Consider the following 20,842-nt stretch of genomic DNA (forward strand, 5'->3'; position numbering starts at 1 on the left):
AGATGTTTACCCGTTTTTTTTTTTTTTTAATAAATACAACTCGTCAGTCAATTGATAAAAGATGACATACATTATCTTGTGCATCTCAAATGTAGGTTTGAAGCTGAGAATACCAAAACACATTGACAGTATGAAACAAAAGAATATGTAATAATGTAACATACATACAACTCCTGAATATATCCATGGTCATTGTAAATTAGCAGCACTGTTTTCATGGCTTCAAGCCATGGTGTATGTTGAGCTTTCTGAACAAAGACAAACGTATGGCTATTCATGCTTATCTGGTATGATAGGTTCTCCTGTGGCTAGCTGCTCATATAAATACTGCAGCATTTCAGATTTGGGCTGTTCAGCACCGGGTGTAGAAGGGATTTCAAAGTCAGAGGAACTCTGGGAGTCTGTCTTCACTATTGCATTATTGTCTTCTGTGTGTATGTGTGGATAGCATTTTTCTTTGTTTACAGCAGCTGTCAGTGGGCAGTCGGTGCTGTTCGTTCCCTCATTGTTATGATCACTAGTTTCCACTTCCTTAGCTTGAGAAACGTCTTTGACACACACTGCAGCACTTGGTATAAAGCATGAATAGTTCTTTAACATGTACAAATCGGTAGCCTTCTTTTCTTGAGAAGAGAGCAGAAAGGTGTCAGCTTGGCTATCCCATCCTTGACTGCCCTGTTCAGATATATGGGTGGATTGGGAGGAGTTTATGGAAGAAATATGAGTTGAATCAGAATCTGAATCACTAAAGAGTTTTGGGGACGGCGAATCTTTGCATTCTGCAGAAGCTGAAATGCATTCATCTGTGTCCGAGACCTCTCTGATCCCAGAATTAGGAAAGAATGTACTCCAGTGGGGCACATATTCATCTGCTGGTTTAGGAGCTGCCTGTTTTAAATGAGTATCATGTATTTCAATCTTTTCACACGATTTCACTGATACAACAGGGCTTTCATAGGTGGCTGTGGCTTTTGCATCTTTATTGGCTTCTTGTTCCTCCGCTTCATCATCGTCCTCCTCCTCCTCTCCATTTGATTCCTCACAGTCCACATAGTTTCCTTTTATTGCAAAATTAACAGATGGTTCTTCAGGGCTTTTGGGTACTTCACTTTCTTTTAGACTGGTAGGACAGAAGCTCTGCTTTATGTCTGATGCCCACTTACAGTCTCTGGCAATCTTGTGCCTTAAGCTTGTTAGTGGGGAGTCATCAAATAAATCATCATCGTCACAGTCTTCTAAAAAAAATAAACAAAACAAAAAAAAGAGTGACTTTAGTACAAGAGGAATTCATTTTGGTGACATGGCTAGTGTCAATGTAAAGTATCACAATAGAAGATAAACTAGTATTAAACCATTATGCAAGTGAAGTAGATGAGACATGTAGGCACATGCCACAAACTTTGCCTCCTCCTGCTTTTAACTCTGTTTTAATAATCTTAATAGTCAGCCTCTCCAACATGTTACATATCCACTGTCATGACAATATTAAGCGTCTCACCTGTATCCAGCACCTCCATGTGTCTTGCTCGCTTCAGATTCCCCAGTGGTTTATACACCACTACTGAACTATCAGAAAAGGCTCTGCAAAATGGCCTTAAGCTGTAATAACACAGAAAGCCATGCAGACATATGTGAACACAAACATAAAGTGGATCTCTATACATTGAGCAGTGTAAAAAAAAAAAATGAATTTGAAAAAATTATACTTTTGTTTAAGAAAAAATCCCATCATGTCTAGCCCTATAAGAAATTTTAAGTAATTTATGTTAGTCACTTAAAATGACTATTGTTTGTTCTTTATGTTAAGTTTGTTTTATTTATTGATTTGTAATTTACGGATATCTGTGTGTCAATTTTCTTTTTTTTTTTTTAAATCTAATAAAGAATAATTAAAAAAAAAAAACCTTTAAACACCCTCTACAACACTCCCAATTAAAAAAATAAATAAATAAATAAAAAGGAAATGTAGCTAAACTTACTCAGAGGATACTGCTGAACATAAAATAGTGTGTGTAGGGGTTCTGGACAAGTAAATGGTATTATTTTAACATTTTTTTATTAAATTACTACCACAAATGTTGACAAAGGTTGGTGGTAGAATTAGTGCATGGAAAGGGTTAAGAACACCACCATTTGAAATACCCTGGGGTATCTAGTTTAAAAAATATAAGGTTTGATGGGGTAAATTGAGCGGCTTCAAAGATGTCTGTAATAGGACATGGGGGCAGAATGACCAGTTTTGAGAGAAAAAAATGGTTTTGAAATATCAATATGCTACTTGTACTTATTGCCCTATAATGTGCAACCCCCCCCCCCAAAAAAAAATAAAGAAAACAAAAAACATTGGGTATTTCTAAACTCAGGACAAAATATTAAAATCTATTTTGCAGGTTTTTAGCCTTTTTAGATGAGTAAAAGATTTTTCAGATAAGATGTCAAAGTTTTGTAAAATTTTTCATCATATTTTATTATTTTTTTTAAATAGTAACTTACATATGAAATAATGGCATTTAAAGAAAGCCCTTCTTGTCTTATATAATTAGTGTGGGTACAGTAAATTAGATGAAAATTACAGATAGATAAACCACAGAAAAAGGTACAAAAAGTAAAAAGGGGTCAAAGAAGCATGTGCCTATATGCATGTATATACATAGAGAAAGAAAAACAAAATGTACTCACACTTCTTCTAGAAATGCTCTTGTTTTTCCTACAGGAATCACATTTGGATATATGTTCATTGGCCGGATGTAATTTAGAAAATCTTTTATCTGTATTTATAAATAAAAAAACAAAAACCAGAGCAAATGATTATCAAACAGCGAAGCACTAAGTAACTTCTTTAAAACTTGTGTTGGTGCCTAATGCAAAACGTGGAGGGCTAAGTTCATCCCAAGGAGATGTGTGAAGAATGTCTCATAGGCAATCTTGCTTCTCTAAGAGGTTGTTATAAAATAAGGTTTGAAACAAAATCGTGGGATTTTACAGACATTTAAAAGGAAAGTCCCACCACATTTATATTACTAGTATCAGATATATTTTCAAACATATTGGACTGTATATAATAAAATAAAAAAATAAAAAAAAAAGCTATATAGTATTTGCATATTATATTTTCAGATCAGTACACATTAGTAATTTCTATGCATTATAGTTCTGTTATCACAGCCCACTCTGCTGGACGGACATCTTGACTCATACTGCCATGGGGTAAACAACAGAATGGCTCATTCTCGGTTACCCAGACTAATGGATTTAATTTGACTGGCCATAAAGACTGTGCGTGTTTGAGCAAGAAAAAAAAAAAGGACCATGTTTCTCTAAATGCTAACCTACATTTCTGTATTTTTTGCTCAAGGAGAAAAGGATTCTTCCATGGTGTACCCCTTTAAATATGTAGGCTTCAACCTGGACCCCATATACATTATTTCTATATCCTTAATGGCTATAAAAGGTGTATTAACCATTAAGCTAGCAAATGTTAATTAACAGTTATTAACACCATTATTTAATTATTGGTTTGATTATATTTTCTCCGATATATGTGTGCTTGGTATGGTATGTTAATAATCTCTATTCGGCACCATCACTCGGGTGCCATAAACCTGCTGCAACAGCAAATAATTCAACACGCAGATGCAGTGTTTCAGAACCTGCAGATTAAGGCCAATTAATGAAGTCTCTTCATTTCATAAATCTTAATATAGGATATCAGACATCTCTAATGCATTTAAACGCTAAAATATCAAGAAAAGAGGAATCTTAAAATGTTGTGCATGATGGAAGGTAATTTGTACATACCTCACTATAGGATGAATGGAAAGAAAAACAAGCACGATAGGAACTCTCTCCAGTTCTAGAAATGGGGGCAAAATGTGAACATTTTTTTTTGTTACTCTTCTAATGCAGAAAATTAAGAAACAGCAAAGGTTGATTGCTCTATGCTACTAAAACAGAACAGCAACCAGTCGCATTGGTCTAAAAAGTGAATCTATGAGTCAAATTATTTTCTGTAATCATATAAAAAGTCTGTTACTGTGGACATTGTTGGCCACGTTGGGTGAGGCTTAAGTCAAAGGTAAAATAAGAGTCGAATGTTGTGGAGCATGCCCACCCAGGATGAACAGCAATTGCTGTAGAGATATGCTACTGATTAGAGGAAGAGTTTGGTACTGAGAGGCTGCTGCATAGTGTTATGTGCATGTAGGTGAAGAAGTGAGAAAAAAAGGGGGAAGGGAGAAAGAAAGTAAACAAAAGTTCTTGTAATTTTAAGGGCTATTAACTAAAAAAACATCATACCATGTAAACAAATATGTTAAACAGTACACTAAAGAAAAAGATATTAGATTTGACTTAAATTCAAAACATTTCTAAAGTTACAGTTTTCACAAAAATGAAACCAAAATAATACCCCCCCCAAATAAATAACTGTCTCCAGGACACAAGGTTCATGCCATAGCTTCTTACCTTACAATCACATTGGTGTTCCTGGTCCTCTCCCCAAACCACATGGTAGATGGTTTTATCCTAATGACACGAAGAGGGACACCATCACTGGACACCATTCCACACGGTAGCCAGTTCCCTCGCAGATAGTCTTCATTCTTAGCGAAAAGTTTCAAAGAATAAGTGATTATTTATCACCTTATATAGTCAGACTGAATATTTCTAATATAAAAGCAAGTTGCATTTTATGTAAACAATGAATCATAGAGGGATGATGGCAACTACATAAACAAGCACACAGAAATATGGTTTTGAAGACCAACAAATATAATAACCACCTAATATTGAGGAAACATTCACACTATGTGTTTAATGCTTTTTTATGTTAAGTATATTTACCACTGGATGTCGACATGCGTGAATCTGAGTCCGACGGTCAGTTGTTATATGGCAGAGGATTTCCGGCATGTTCTTAAACATGTCTAGTTTATTCACGTGAACCTAAAGATAATACTTGGTTTTAGATCTGCCAAATAACAGGTTAATCAGTGGTAGATTAAATAATGTAAAAACCTTTTCCAAGTAAGATAGCTTCTTTAAATCAGCTTGACCTTATAGCTTTTATAGCAAAGTTGCCTTACGGCAATTGGCAAGATATTTCCAGATATTAGTTTCCAGTACATAGTATCTAGATCTAAACGACATTAATGTTTAGAGATAACCTTCTTCCACAGAGTAACATACAAACATATGCTCAGTCGTCACTTTATCAGACTAGACCTGTGCATTAACACAAATAGCCAAAAAGGTGATGACATGTCTAGGTGTCCGACAGTCTCAGTGGTGCCTCCATCTCAGAAACACCTCCTGGGACTTTCATGCACTGTAATCTCTATAGTTCACACTGAATGGTGCAATAAGTAAATAAAAATCCTGTGTGTGGCAGCTCTGTGGGTGAAAACACTTTTTTTTTAATGAAAACAATTTCTTACCGTAAATTTTCTTTTTCCTAGTATAGTGTCAGTACGTATGGGTTGTTCTTTCCCCTCAGGACAAGCTTCTGAAAGACCAATCAAAAAGTAAACTCCTCCCCTCTTACCCATTAAAGCCGGCAAACTGGTAGAGTCCTCAGTAATAACAAGAAATACTACTCAGTCCAACGTATAAGGGAGGGAACTACGTACTGCCACTATACTAGGAAAAAGAAAATTTACGGTAAGAAATTATTGTTTTTTCCTGCGTATAGTGGCAGTACGTATGGGATATAGAAAGATCCCTTACATGGGTGGGATAGAGGCATTGACCGCTTGAAGAACATGGCCAAGGCCAAAGGCAGCTTTCGAAGCTGCAGAAAGGTCTAGCCTATAATGTCTAATATAAGTATTCCATGAAGACCAGGTTGCCGCTTTGCAAGTTTCTTCTGGGGAAGCTAAGGCCTTCGCTGCCCAGGAAACGGACATAGCTCTAGTATAGTGCGCATTAATATGAGTTGATACATCCGCTTTACAGGATACATAGGCAAAATGAATAGTATGAGCAAGCCATCTAGCCAGAGTAGATCCTGGCCCGCAGTTTTCTCATGAAACTGAAGAAACAGGTGGTCTGACGCACAAACTGTTGCAGTACGTTGTAAATAGACATGGAGAGCTCTTTCAACATCCAAAAGAATGCCACATGATCTCTTCTGGAGAAGAAGGATTAGGGAAAAAAGGTGGGTAACACTAAAGGCTTGTAACACACTAATGTTAGTCTGCGACAAGACTTTAGGGAGGAAAGACTGTCGGAGATGCAGAACTACTTCATCCTGATTGTGAAGAACCATGTCTGATCTTCGCTGTTATTATTATATTTATGTGTACCCTGTTTGAATGTGGCTGCAGCTCCAGCTTTCAAAGAGACGATCCTATAATCTGGCTGGGGCTCTTAATCAGCCAGCACAGCCCTGTCTGCCCAGATGGCATCCGCACTACAGGGGGGATAACACAGGTGGGGGAAACCCATTGTATCCCTTAATCCCCTCACCTGATACATCCCCTGTATACCGATGGGATTTGTGAGGGGATGCGGCTAATGGGATTTGTGATGGGATGTGGCTGATGGGATTGGGGGTTGGGTTCGGCGCACAGTGAATGGAGATTGTATATAAATTCTGTGTGTTTGTAATAAAGAGTTCTGTTTTTAACCTCAAAGCATGAAGTCCTGTCTGTGACTGCTTTCTTCGGACAGCCACAGCGTGTCCGCTTACTGGGAGAGGGAAGGAGCTGACGGGCGGATGTGTCCAGTCTGGGGCACAGGACGATCCGTCACATTGGTGTTAGCGGTGGGATCTACTCCTTCCAGACCAGAGCGGACCAAAGCAACTAGCCGCAGAACAAAGTTATACCCTGGCGAGGAAGAGCCAAACGGATCCACAGATGGAGTGGATTGAACAGTCACCGGGATGCGGGGTGACTTGGAGGGGAGTCGAGACCCTCGAATTGGAGACTCCAGTATGGGAGTTTGAGAGACGGACCCGAGCCCGGGTCGTGAGATGGAGAGCGGCCCTAGAAAAGTGGAGCGCCCACCAAGGTACACATCTGCCCACCCTAGAACAACGAATCAGGGACCAGGTGAAGGGGAGGCTCTACTTGTTCGGGGGACCTGCGTCTCCAGGTGAGGATGCAGAGCTAGAGAGGCTGGTCCGACAGGAGATTGGGCTCGAAGAGGAGTACCGAGCCATATACTGGGAAGCCCGAGGCCCGAAGCGAAAATCCAGAAAGCCCCATTCTCCGGAAGGGATGGATGTTGGCAGGCCTGGCCTGTTGTGGGAGGCATTCGAGGAAAGGGGTGTCTTTGGCAATGGCAACATGGACCGATGGTGGGAGATTAGTGACAAGCGCCGGAGAGCCCTGCCGCCCCCTGCAACGAACTCAGCCAAGACCTTGAGAGACTAGTAGACAGAGAATGGTGCCTCGAGGCAGAATACTTGGCGCTGTTCGAGGGGAGCTACGCCCTGCAGTGTGAGCCAACAGATGTCACAGAGCGAGCTCCAGAGGCCGCTCACTGTAATTGGCAAGCCTCCGGACTTGAAGGTTCAGCCACTCTGTCCCTGGTATTGCAGCCAGAGCCCGAAGAGGTGAAAGTGGGCAATCACTTTTGGGAGGAAGTCTTCCGGGCGATTATGGACCGCATGCAGTCGCCGGAATTTGAGGCAGCGGTCTATGGGTTTCCACTAGAGGCGGCAGCAGTTCCGACAACAGGGCAGAGGGACGCTGTTCTCTGCCCAGCACCATGCGCCCCTCCTACTCCGGCTGAAGCGCCGGCAGCGGGGCAGAGTGCCGCTGGCCTCTGCCCGCCCCACAGTGAAAGGTCCCACCAGGGCAGTGCGACGCGATCCTCTGCCCAGCACCGCAAAATGCCAGACCGGCAGAAGAGCCGGCCACGGGGCAGAGTGCTGCTGGCCTCTGCTCATCCCTCAGCACAGAGTTCCCGCCGTCCTGCACCAGCAATCCTCGGTCTGGCTGAAACGCCGGCAACACGGCAGAGTGCTGCTGGCCTCTGCCCGCCCCACAGTGAAGGGTCCCCACCTGCTAGCAGGGAACCACCAGCGGAAGAGCTGGCCACAGGGCAGAGTGACGCTGTTCTCTGCCCAGCACCATTCCCTGCACCAGCAGAAGCACTGGCAACCGGGCAGAGCGTCGCCGACCTCTGTCCTGCACCAGCAATCCTCGCTCTGGCTGAAATGCGGCAACAGGGCAGAGTGCTGCTGGCCTCTGCCCACCCCACAGCGAAGGGTCCCCACCTGCTAGCAAGGAACCACCAGCGGAAGAGCTGGCCACAGGGCAGAGTGACGCTGTTCTCTGCCCAGCACCGTTCCCTGCACCAGCAGAAGCACTGGCAACCGGGCAGAGAGTCGCTGCTTACACCCCCATGATCTGGCTCTCCCCAGCACAAGCATCCGGGAGGGGGCGCAGGCGGCGACCCTCCCCAGCGGCTGTCACCAATTATGGGAAGAAGGGCAACCGGCACTCCTCCCCAGCGGCATGGGCCAGTGGGCAAAACGAGCCCCAGCTCGGAAAGCCAGGTAGGGGTAAGTGAAACTGCTGCTGCTTTGGAGTGGGCTCTTGTTGTTTGGGTGGGGGAATGTGGAGTTGACTCGGGACAAGCCCGTAGTCAGGGTAACGGAACCCCTGGAGAAAGGTCTCCCATGCCTGCAGAGGAGACTAAAGAGGGCTGCCCACTGGAGAGGCTTCTGGGCTGGCCTCTTACCCTTTGACTACGGGCCAGGCCTAGGAGCCTGGGTGACTGACTTGGGGCTGCCAGGGTGCCCCAGAGGCCGCAACGCCCACTCTCCCTACCCCGCAGGACTAGAGACAGTAGAGGCCCTGTCATCCCCAAGCCGATCCGTTAGGGATCTGGCTGTGTCTGCCGGATGTTTGCACAAGAGGGGAGTAATGTGAAGAACCATGTCTGATCTTCACTGTTATTATTATTATATTTATGTGTACCCTGTTTGAATGTGGCTTCAGCTCCAGCCTTCAAAGAGACAATCCTATAATCTGGCTGGGGCTCTTAATCAGCCAGCACAGCCCTGTCTGCCCAGGCGGCACCCGCACTACAGGGGGGATAACACAGGTGGGGGAAACCCATTGTATCCCTTAATCCCCTCACCTGATACATCCCCTGTATACCGATGGGATTTGTGAGGGGATGTGGCTGATGGGATGTGGCTGATAGGATTGGGGGTTGGGTTCGGTGCCCAGTGAATGGAGATTGTATATAAATTCTGTGTGTTTGTAATAAAGAGAGTTCTGTTTTTAACCTCAAAGCATGAAGTCCTGTCTCATGATTGAGGGAAGTGCTGAGGTAAATTTCTGATGTAGACCTTCTAACCGAATTTAACAACCGACCGGCCATAGCACCGTGAATACCTTCTCCTTTAGAATTAGCCTTTCAGCATCCATGCCATTAAGCGAAACATCTGGATGGTGTCTATATGGACATTGCGGTTTCCCAGTAGATCTGGAGATACTGGAAGTTCCCAAGAACAAATCGTCATCTGGAGCAGGTCCAAGAACCAGCCCCAGTTTGGCCAGAAGGGAAGGATTGCAAGCACCCTGGCTTTGTCCTTCTTGATCTTCTGGATATGCGGGATCAGAGCTACCACGGAAACACATAGCCTAGGTTGATTTGCTATATCGCTGTTAGCCGCCTAGAAAATGAGAATAGTCTATTTTGTAGAGAAACGCAAAAAGAGGGGTTTTCTGTTTTGTCTTATAGCCATGAGATCTACTTCTGTACGCTCAAACTTGACGACCAACCTGTCGAAAAATAACTGGGCTCAGAGACCACTCTGTCTGAGAATATCTTCCCCTGCTCAGGCCGTCTGCCAGTGTATTGAAGGCCCCCTGATATGACATGCCGATAGATCTCAGATGATTTTGGGCCCATAACAAAAAAATCTCCGAACATAGACATTGAAGCTTCCAAGCCCTTGTGCCTCCTTGTCTGTTGAGGTAAACTACTACAGTCACATTGTCTGACTGAAGCTTACGTGGGGGAACATAATCCACGATTTGGACACCTTTAGGGCTAGAAAAACTGCATTCAGTTCCCTTTAGTTGTATGACTGGCTTGCCTCTTCTGGTGGCCATCTTCTTTGGGCTCTGTGGAACCAAAGGTGAGCACCCCAACCTGTCTCTGGCGCGTCTGTTGTGACAATGGACCAGTCTGCTGGTTGAAAACAAAGCCATCAATTGAGTTGTTGGAGAACCACTCTTGACACCTGGATCTTAGAATCTAACTCCTCTTGAGACCTGGACCAGCTGGAAAGGATCTGCCACTGAAGTGGCGTCATTCTTGACCGGGCCCATCTTACTGCTGGTATGTTAGAGGTTAAAAACCCAGGAGACTCATTGCTTTCCTGATTATACAAATCGGATATCGTTGCAGATGGTTTGATCCGTGTGATCTTCTGAGAAGTAAGGTGCAAAAAGAGGGATACAGAGTCCACAATGCAACCTATGAAGTTGATTCTCCTGGATGGAGTAAGATTAGATTTTTCTATGTTTATGATCCATCCGTGCTGTTCTAAAAAGGCTATTGAAGCCTTCAGTTGGTGATTTAGTTGACTTGGACAGGATGCCTTGAGAAGCCAGTCGTTGACATACGGGATGACGGCTAAACCTCCTCAACTGCGCCGCCAGGAGACAGAGAAGCTTTGTGAAGACTTGTGGAGCGGTAGCCAAACCGAAAAGAATAGATTTGAGATGAAAATGCTTCAGGCCATTCTTTGTTCTTATAGCAAATCTCAGGAACTTCCTGGAATTTACTGCCATAGGGATGTGTAGATACGCATCTTTTAGGTCTATAGTGACCATGAAATCTCCTTCTCGGATGATGTGGGAAACGGATATAATGGCTTCCATTCTGAAATGCTGATAAGCGATACAACGATGAAAGATGGTCTTTAAATCAAAAAAAATTCAAGAATACACTCCTCTCCATTGATGTTCCGAGGGCACTTGTTCGATGACCTCTTTCACCAACAACTTCAACACTGCTGCCGACAAAACTTTGTTCTTACTTTTTGTAAGAGAAGAGGAACACAGGAAGTGGTCGCAAGGAACAGTGAAAAAACCTGATCTCGTAGCCTAGAAAAACTATTTGTCTAGACCACGCCGTTATTCATGTGTTTTCTCTGAAAGTGTTGCAGGTAACCCCTGCTCTCTTGCCTTCCAATGGCAAACCAAAAAAAAGTCTTCCTTGTTCAAACAGCAGGTCACATAAGGCTGCTTTTAGAGGCTGTATCCACCTTCCAAGATCTTAACCATACTGCCCGTCTGGCCATAAAGTAATCTTTTATTTTCTATATCAACAGGGCTTGATAACAGCTGCTCCCGCTGAAGCTGCTTTACTCTGAAACGCAGCTGCTTGAACCATTCTCCTAACGGCTGTTACGGCTCTCACATCCATAGCGTCTCAGAGTCCCGCTATCTCACCTATAGGAAGCGCGGTTTACTTAGATAACTGTGCAACTTGCACCTCTACCTTTGGAAGCTCTTGCCATTTAATATCTTCTTGAAACTTGAATTGCTTAAAACACTTAGAAATAAAAGCTCGATTGCCGGGGTTATTCCACTCCCTCTGCATCAATTCCACTAATTTAGGAGGAATAGGGGAAACCCTTCTTAGTTGCTCTCGGTTAAAACTGAAGAACGCAGTTAACTTCTTTAATAAACTTGTCAATTTCTTGAGGTGGAAAGTCAAATCCATCCTCTGAATCATAAGAATTAGTCTCAGAAGATAAGCGAGAACATTCTCCCGAAGAACGGTCAGACGATGCCGCCTTTAATGCCTTTTGCAGGTGACTCAGGTGCAGGAGATTTAGCTTTAAATGCTGAAAGGTCTGGGATTAATTATCTTGGAACCAACATAAGAATGACTGCATGTCTTTTTGCTTTTCTTTTGCCAAGATGTCCGCAGCACACTGTTGGCAAGTCTTTTTTCTGTAGCCGTCCGGGAGCGGCATATTACACTCTGCACAGGCTAGATATCTAGCTTTAGAAGCAGCTATTTAGCAGGAGGAGCAGGTTTGACTGTTAATGGAGAGGAAGGGTTCAACATGTTTAAATAAAACCAATGCAAGACAACCGTGTGGACTCTTGTGGTCAGTCAGGTTTGCACAGCTTAAAATAGGCTGCCAAATCATCAGAATTGGCGCCATAAAAATGAACCGTCCCGCGCATGCTAAGATCGCGCTACAGGATCACAGTGGAACAAATAGCCACCCGGGCGTGTGTTCCACACAGCTGCACATGCTGCTCCTCCTCCGTAACCAAAAAGGATAAAGTGAACGCTGCCTCTGTAAGCCAGTTACGAGGCGCGCAGCACGGAACTTCCACCCGGGAAGTTTAAACCGCAACCAAACACTTTTTAAATCCAATGCAAGACAACCGTGCGGGGGCTTGGTGACACGGGAACCTGACCTGACACACACTCTTGTGGTCAGTCAGGTTTGCACAGCTTTAAATAGGCTGCGAATTCATCAGAATTGGCACCATAAAAACAATCCGGCCCGCGCATGCTAAAATCGCGCTACAGGATCACAGTGGAACGAATAGCCACCCAGGCGTGCGTTCCACACAGCTGCACATGCTCCTTCTCCGTAACCAAAAAGGATAGAGTGAACGCTGCCTCTGTAAGCCAGTTACGAGACGCGCAGCACGGAACTTCCACCCGGGAAGTTTAAACCGCAGCCAAACACTACCCTCCCCCCCGCGTGCAGCACCATCAGAAGAATCCACGAAGCTGTTCACCCTACGAGGGACAAGAAAGAACTGAGGACTCTACCAGTTTGCCGGCTTTATGGGTAGAGGGGAGGAGTTTACTTTTTGATTGGTCTTTCAGAAGCTTGTCCTGAGGGGAAAGAACAACCCATACGTACTGCCACTATACGCAGGAAAAAATATGTATGTCGGGTATGTATGTAATCGGGATTTTACCAAACAAATTATTATTTTATGCATGTTTTATATCATTTGAAATGAAAGCCTTATTTTTTTCTGAAAGGAAATGTATAATTTGTGTGGGTACATCAAACACAGAAACGGGGAATCTCAATGAAACCCACAAATGGAGGGGTTAAACACATTTACCTTTACTCCAAATTCTTCACTGAGGTTTGTAAATAAATATTCATATCCATAAGCTGCTTTGCAGTTAAGCCAAACAACATGATATGGGCCCTTTTTTATCCAGCTCCGCACCAACTCCAAAATCCCAATTAAACATTCTTCCTATGGAATATAATACAAGCAAAGGAACAGCGTTTAAGACAGAATAGAGGACTGTACCCATACTTGCCAGATCCATAACAACGTTAAAATAACAGGTTACTTTTACCACACAAAACCAGCTACGTTCATTTAAACTGAAAGAAACTTAAAAACAAATCTGCCTTTTTTATTCTCTATAGATCAATATAATTTATGTTAAGAACAAAGCAAGTTTATAGGCGTAAAAAGTCAAATACTTACCCTACTAGGGATCTGGAAGTATTTTGGCTCAAAAAATGTTGTATCCAAGTAAATACTGTCAATGTCCTTGACTCTGAATGAAGAAAAAAAACAACATTATTGCATCACAGCATCAATCACTCAGGAACTATTTAAATTAACCATTTATTTTCGAAACACTAGGCAGAGCTGCTTCCTCCCCACCGCTCCCATTTCTATTGACAGGGTGGTACTGGTTTTGATGGAGAAACCTAGTGCAACATGGAATTGCAAAATACACAAAAGCCTGGTACGCCTCTATGAACTGGTTAATTGACTTAACCCCTGATGTCTCCAGCTTGCCCTGTAGCTAATAATGATGCAGTTTCTCATGGAAAGCCTATTTTTCTCTTTCAGCGTAACATACAGTGCAGATAAGCAAATACAAAAATGCCGTCTTATCTCATTTATTCCAACAGATTTCCTTTATCTGCACCACACTGAGCTTTATAGCAATGAAGTCTGTTCCTTTATAGACTTTCATTAGTGTGTGGCTAAGATGATAGAGCTAGAAGGCATACTAATGGCTAATATCCAGCTGCCTAGAAAAACCATATTATACAAAAACTAGAGACAGCACAATATTTTGACAATGTATTTTTAATCCGATACTAATAATAAAACAAATTGGTGGGAGTTCCCCTTTAAAAAGCTGTTTAGCTCTTATGTCATATCGTTCATGTTCTTCAAGAGAAGGAAGCCTATGGCAATGGACTGCATATGATATAGGTTTCTGGTGTCTTAACCTTGTTTTCAAGGAGTTATCAGTAGAATCCCAGACCTGTATCACCAGCAACTCCTTTCAACAGCGTAATGTTACTCACCGATAGTGCTAGAAGATGACCTTTGTGTTTAAAACAGGTTAGACTCAGATCTAACCATACAGTGCAAAACTGCTTTGAATTACACATTCAAATGATTTATATTCTCCATGTTACGAGTTACTCTCTATTTGTAGTAATGCTGGCTTTAGAAGAAATCACCCTTAAACAGTTATATACTCTGGTTGATTTTCTAGAAAATCAAATGGTGAGCTAGACCCCCTTTCTCCGGCATCATCTCAAAAATCTAGTATACATGCCTTCATCATGGATAGAGGGCCACTGGGTTCAATGCCGAATCCAGCTGCCTAGGTCTGGAGGAATACTCAAGGCGCATGTGTGTTTGCACCCCAATTACTCTACAACTGAATAAAAGAGATCCTAGAAGACACTGTTCCTGGTGATTAATGCAAAGAGGCTAGTAGAGCGGAGTATATGTAAACGTGTTTTCCGAGCACCTGTTTCCTGAATGTAATAGCTCCATGCGAGCCACTTCCCCTTTTGCCAGCCTGAAGTCCCCTGTGTAAAGAACAGTCCCGTTTAAACCTTGAAATAAAAACCTGTTTGAAAGAGAACATTCATTTATTACAAAGTGTTTTGTTCTTTTTATACACATTGACAGAAGATGTCTGAGCATAAAACCTACAGCTGCTGTGGACTTCTAGTAACCAACGACATTATCAAAAAGTTATTCTGTTCTAGAACAAAAAGGGTTCCATTATTCCAGTATTTTAAGTAGAACTTAAAACAATGTACAGTTTCTTTTTTAAGTCAGTATTGACCTTTAATTTCACTTTAAGGTGCTTTTACAATCTTGTCAATACTCATCTTCAGCATTTCATAAAGTCGCACTGGAATTTTATTTCATAAGGTTAATAAGTATGGAATACAGATAAACATATATTTTTATTTTTTTTTGAACATACATTACAGAGCCTGGACAGTGACCCGCAGGTAGGAGTGTGACCAAAATCTCTTCTTTCTGCAAAGAGAAAAAAAAACATTTAACTTTAAAATTTTACCAACATGATATTAACTTCCATCAATTTAACATAGAGGTAAATTGAATATGCTAATAAATATTTATTTTGTTGCAGGGAGGAAACTAAAAACATGAACCTAAAAGTTGAGAAGCACAGTCCATCTAGGCTGCCCATATCTTCCTGCTATGAAAGCCTCAAACTTTGTTCGGTCCTTGGTCTTGTCTTATATTAAGAACAGCCTTGAAGTTCTGCTATTCATGCTTAAATTCCCTCACTGGAGTAACTTCTACCAATTCTGCTGGAAGGTGGTTCCATGAAGTAAAGCTTCCTTACATTACATCTAAACCTCTGTCCCTTTAGTTTAAGACTTCACCGAGAGGATTTGTGCACACAGTCTAACTATACAGTGTATTAACATATGTCAAGTTTCAGCCACACACATACAATTTATAACTATTACTTTTTTCCTAGAGGACTCATGCTTCGTCTGTGAATACCGGGTCCCCAATCTTCTCTTTCGGGGGCTGCACTCTTCATACAGAGAATCTTTCTTTCGTTTACGACCTCCCCGAAAAAGGAGGACCACTTGGGCTGAATGATAGGTATCTTTAAGATTTCTACACCCGCTCAAGTAGTTACAGCAAGCAGCTTTGTAACTGTGATCACCCTTGTAGTTACTGAAGCACTTATGGAATCCATAATTCTTTAATGCTTGTGTTGGTTATATATATATATATTTTCTGGAAAAACACTCACATCACCCGTAACTTCATCAACCAAAGAAATCTGAGTCGGAGTATCAACCTCTATAGCGACCTGCGTGCAAGAAAAAAAGCATCATGATTTTGTATTGCCATTTACGTTTTCTGAAAGCCACTCAAGGTGAATTGACAGTTTACACAAACTATTTCACATAGTAGGGGTTATTTGTAAAAGAGCTTTATTTTAATAATCATGGGCTGCGCATGACACTGTATAAATAGCAGGTTACATTTATCCTGGCGAGAGACGTTATTGTCATCTTATAACCATAACAAATATGCCGCCATAGGTTCTTGCATTAAACATAGTCTGTTGACAGTTAAAAAAAAAATAGTCCGCATAATTTCTAGATCATGTACAAAACAACCGAGAGTTCTTATTTAATAAAAACACTTACTATACGTTTTTCCCAAAATGCGTATCTTGGACTTGTTAGAAGTAACTCCTTGGTAACAGGAGAACAATACAGGTAAACTTTCAAGCTAGAAAATAAACAAAATAAATGAAAGCATTTCAGACTTGTTTTTATATTTTTTCCAGCTGAATATCCACAAAAAAATGATCAACCTATAGTTTTGTCCCATCTAAAGGCAAAACATTATATACCAGGGGTGTCCAACCTGCGGCCCTCCAGCTGATGCAGGACTACACCTCCCATAATGCTCTTTCAGCTAAGTGGCTGGCAGAGGAGTATGAGATATGTAGTCCTGCAGCAGCTGGAGGGCCGCAGGTTGGACACCCTTGATATATATACAGTATAAAAAAAAAAGGGAAGAGTGTGATGTCACAAGAGCAGAAGCCCAAAAGTGGCACAAAAGAATAACTTAATACGAATATACAAATAAAGAAAGTGATGATCAAGCAACTGCTGCTTACAAACTTTATTATATCCGTTAAATATGTGTATATTGCCAACAACAGAGGTTGGTCCATGTCGTCAGCAAATTATGGTCAACTTTTGGGTTATTTTTCCTTTTAAAATGTACTGAAATATATGCATTTATTTACCCATAAGAAACACTGAAGGCAAATGAAAAAAATGGCAAACCAAGGTACGTATTATTCTCATATCAAACCTGCACTGCAGTCTTCGCTTCAAAAAGGGTCCACGCAGCCCTTTCATGTGATCTTTATAGGGAAACAAAACATTAACACTTAATGTCTACATGCAACCAAATACTTGATAAAGAAACATGCAATATATATATATATATATATATATACTACATATACTGTATGTGGACAACACAGAAGCGCATACACGGTATGTTTACATCACAAGTTTTCTGGGGGGTTTTGTTTTAATTTTTTTTCACAACGCAAATTATTTTGCATCTTCAAAGTAGTAGGCATGTTGTGTAAATGATACAAACCCCCAACAAATCAATTTTAAATCCAGGTTGTAATGCAACAAAATAGAAAAAAAATGCCAAGGGGGGTGAATACTTTTGCAAGGCAACCCAACGTGTTTTGCCAATAAGACTTCCCCTGAGGAAGCCCTACTGGGGAAAAGCGTTGGGTGTTCGGAGTCATGCCCCGTATGTTGAGATGTCAACACCCGCTGCTGTGTATGTGTGTTGGTGTAAGTATGTGTTAGTATGAGTGTGTAACTCTGTGTGTGAGCCCTTCACTGACTACAATACACAATAGATTCTCAAGCGCATTCACTTCCAACCTGTTAGTGCATCTACATCTCACAAGACATGTTTTTTTATTCTAAATCGAGACTAGTATCAAACTCGGTGTTTTAAGAGCACACTACAGCAAGTCACGTTTGGAATTAATCATTTGATGGTAAAGTTGTAAAAACGATACGTTGTTGCCTAAGAGTCCATACACTCACCCTTGTGGCAGTGAGACAGAAAATAGGCTCTAGCAGACAGGTTCTCCTTGTCAAACCTGTCGATAGATATGGATGGGTATTCTTTCATGCGACCCTGAAACGAGCTCATATTGCCTGCCCAAGAGGCAGCCTGGCCCCAGAACGAACATCAAGAGGTTCCGGAAACGGCAAAGTGCAACAGACAGCATGCAGCTTCCTTGTAGCAAGAACAGAGAGCCTAGAGACCGAGGCGCTTCAGCCAATCAGAGGGCTCTAAATGATTGGCAGCCAATCAGAGGGCTATTTACATGCACGGAGAAGCAGTATTATAAAACCCACTGACTCCACTATGTGGCCTTCTAAGCCTGTTCAATGCAGTGTGATAACATGAACCGAGCACCTATACCCCAGGTTCGGTTAACCTTCGGTCTCTCGCGCTACAGCCAATCGAGAGGGTGTCCTCTCTATCCGCTTAGCTAAGCACCCTTCAGGCTCCGCCCTGACTCCCGGGGATAGCTCATATTCGGCCTCTGACAATTGTATCAGCGGGTGGAGTCGCGTTATGGTTGCTTGGATACCGTTTGTGTGCATCTGAGGGGCGGATTTAACGGATTCTGTCAACCGCCGGCTTAAAGCGTTCCAGCGAGAAGCTGAGTTTCGGCGTCAGGGAACACCGATCACTCATTCACTCTTCTATTATCATCTGCATAACAGAACCTGGCGGCCGGCACCTACCCCAGAGACCAACGGTGAAAGCAAGTGAGAACTTTTTGGATCCGAATGACATTGTTTCCTTTGTAACACTTTGCGTTACTCCTAGTCAGGCTGGTAAACCATCATTTTCAGGACAGAACCAATCATATCGCCTTAACCCTAACGTAAGGTGCCAGTTCAGTTTGTGTTAGACTATAACCTTTAATAATATTAATACCACTAGTAATATCCCAAAGGGATGACATCAACAAACATTGTGTTACTTTGGGAAATCCCGAGAGGCAAGTAGTGATGGTACCATGTCAATGGATTGGTGCCTCCATGTTGTCTACAGATACATAAAACCCCCTTTCTTCCTCCTACATTCTTCCTGATTTTCTCTTTTCCCATATGGTAACAGTATAATGCAGGAACAATATGTATGGTTTAATGTAAAAGATTACTGCATGTATTGTTGTTGCACTTGCCAACATACACTTAAATCTCTAGATTGTAAGCTTGCGAGCAGGGCTCTCTCCACCAAATATATCGGTTTGTCTTAGTCTGTCAATTCTTGTCTTGTCATATCCCTTGAATTTATGTGTTGTATTAAGTGCTGCATAAACTGTTGGCGCTGTATAAATAAAAGATAATAATAATAATAATAATAAATCTCCTCCTGTCCAAGTCTCCATTAGTATTAGAGCCATTCTGAAGAATAATGCACATTAAAGTACTGATATGCATTATTGAAAACAATAGTAAGCTTGCCTTAAGTAGAAGCCGCTTGCGATGTTCACCGAGCCCGTGCTGGAGCTTAGAAGAAAGCAGAAGGGTGGGCAAAGGGGCAAATGCATATGGGGGATTGATGCGAAGGGGGATACCGCATTAATGTAAAGAAGCCTTTTAGCTATCATATGCATTAAAGCAACATATGGTGGCTGCAGTGTCCCACTAAATGGAAGATGAGCTTTAGAAATTTTGCACTTTGTTTTACTAGCAGTATATTTGTAGATGAAATGTATGTTTTAATGATTTTGTAGACCCCTCATAATTTTGTGTTTTCTTTTCAATGTGTACAATTGCAGTTTGAAGACATTAAGATATTTTGATACAATGTCTGAAGATTTTGGAGCCATTTCTTCTGAAATGAAACCAAAGTCAATGACTCGTGCAAAGCAGTGGTCAGATGAGATTGAAAACCTCTACAGGTTTCAAACAGCCGGGTATCGAGATGAATTGGAATACAAACACATTAAACATGTAGAACTGGTAAGGCTTTTCTATTTAATTTACAAGTATTGTTATAATGAGATCATTTGTGATGGGTGAAAAAGGGCATTTAGCAAAAAGTCATCTATTGAGCAGTAACTAAATAATATTTAATATAGTTCACTCAATATCCTTTTTATCTGTGACAGGTGGATCGCTGGCCTGAGACTGGCTTTGTGAAAAAACTTCAAAGAAAAGATAATACTTTCTATTATTACAACAAGCAAAGGGAATGTGAAGAGAAAGAGGTCCATAAAGTTAAAGTTTATGCATATTAAAAATGTCATTTTCATTCTGTGTAGATTTTTTCTCAATGCATTTAATAACGGGTTATACATAATATCCTATAGAACAGCTGTCTGGTATATTGATTTATCAGGTAAATATAAATATACATTCCAATCTGTTTAATGAAATATACACTCTTGCACAAAGTGTACAACTGTCGACTCTTCCTTCTGCTAATATCACAAATGAGCTTTCATGGGAAAAGTAGGCCTCAATGAATCTGGAAATTTAAGAACATGTTTAATATTTACTAACATATTTAGCACTGTATAGACAACCAACACCACAAAGACCACTGCAGTGTTTCTGCTGATTAGTTTACACTTAGGATTCTAGAATTTGATTATTCTAAATATCGCTGTGTCATTTCACATACTGGATTGGAAGACTTTATGTGCAGTTGTTTCTATGATTGCTGGAGTTTTGTTCGAAAATTTCATTTTCTGCAATTCCAGTTTGGATGCAATTCAGAGGGCTTTCCCCATTCAGGAAACTAAATTTTTTGTTACTCACTCTCTCACAGGCTTTCACTGTCCGTGTCTCCCTACCTTCTCAGTGGCTTTGCTTCTGGTTCTCCATTTCTACTGATTTCTCAGGTTGTCCTGGCTGTCTGTACTGTTATCCTAGGCTGGCGTAGTGGTTCTGGGACAGGGCAGAGGCTCAGCACACACCCTCTCCCCCAACTGGAGGAATGGGTCTACACCAGGCCAGAATAATGCACAT

At 41.7% G+C, this 20,842-nt stretch overlaps 2 protein-coding genes across 2 annotated transcripts; one reads left to right on the forward strand and one right to left on the reverse strand.

Annotated features, from left to right (window-relative positions):
• Positions 1-270: 270 nt before the first annotated feature.
• Positions 271-17,996, reverse strand: LOC149298825 (protein artemis-like). The gene is made up of 14 exons (XM_089487113.1): positions 17,888-17,996; positions 17,121-17,172; positions 16,442-16,526; positions 16,039-16,098; positions 15,226-15,281; positions 14,758-14,859; positions 13,461-13,533; positions 13,080-13,220; positions 4,843-4,944; positions 4,465-4,601; positions 3,799-3,853; positions 2,680-2,768; positions 1,499-1,599; positions 271-1,232 (listed from the first exon to the last, which is right to left on the reverse strand). Exons 1-14 carry the CDS (start codon positions 17,994-17,996, stop codon positions 271-273), a joined length of 2,124 nt encoding a protein of 707 aa, XP_089343239.1.
• A 1,709-nt stretch (positions 17,997-19,705) lies between these two features.
• Positions 19,706-20,109, forward strand: MEIG1 (meiosis/spermiogenesis associated 1). The gene is made up of 2 exons (XM_089487261.1): positions 19,706-19,831; positions 19,981-20,109. The coding sequence occupies exons 1-2, from the start codon at positions 19,709-19,711 to the stop codon at positions 20,107-20,109; spliced, it is 252 nt and encodes an 83-aa protein (XP_089343387.1). The 5' UTR covers positions 19,706-19,708.
• Positions 20,110-20,842: the final 733 nt, after the last annotated feature.

This window comes from Sceloporus occidentalis, unplaced genomic scaffold, assembly GCF_023333645.1.
Source record: "Sceloporus occidentalis isolate IW3139 unplaced genomic scaffold, rSceOcc1.0.p SCAF_31, whole genome shotgun sequence".
Lineage (NCBI taxonomy): Eukaryota > Metazoa > Chordata > Lepidosauria > Squamata > Phrynosomatidae > Sceloporus > Sceloporus occidentalis.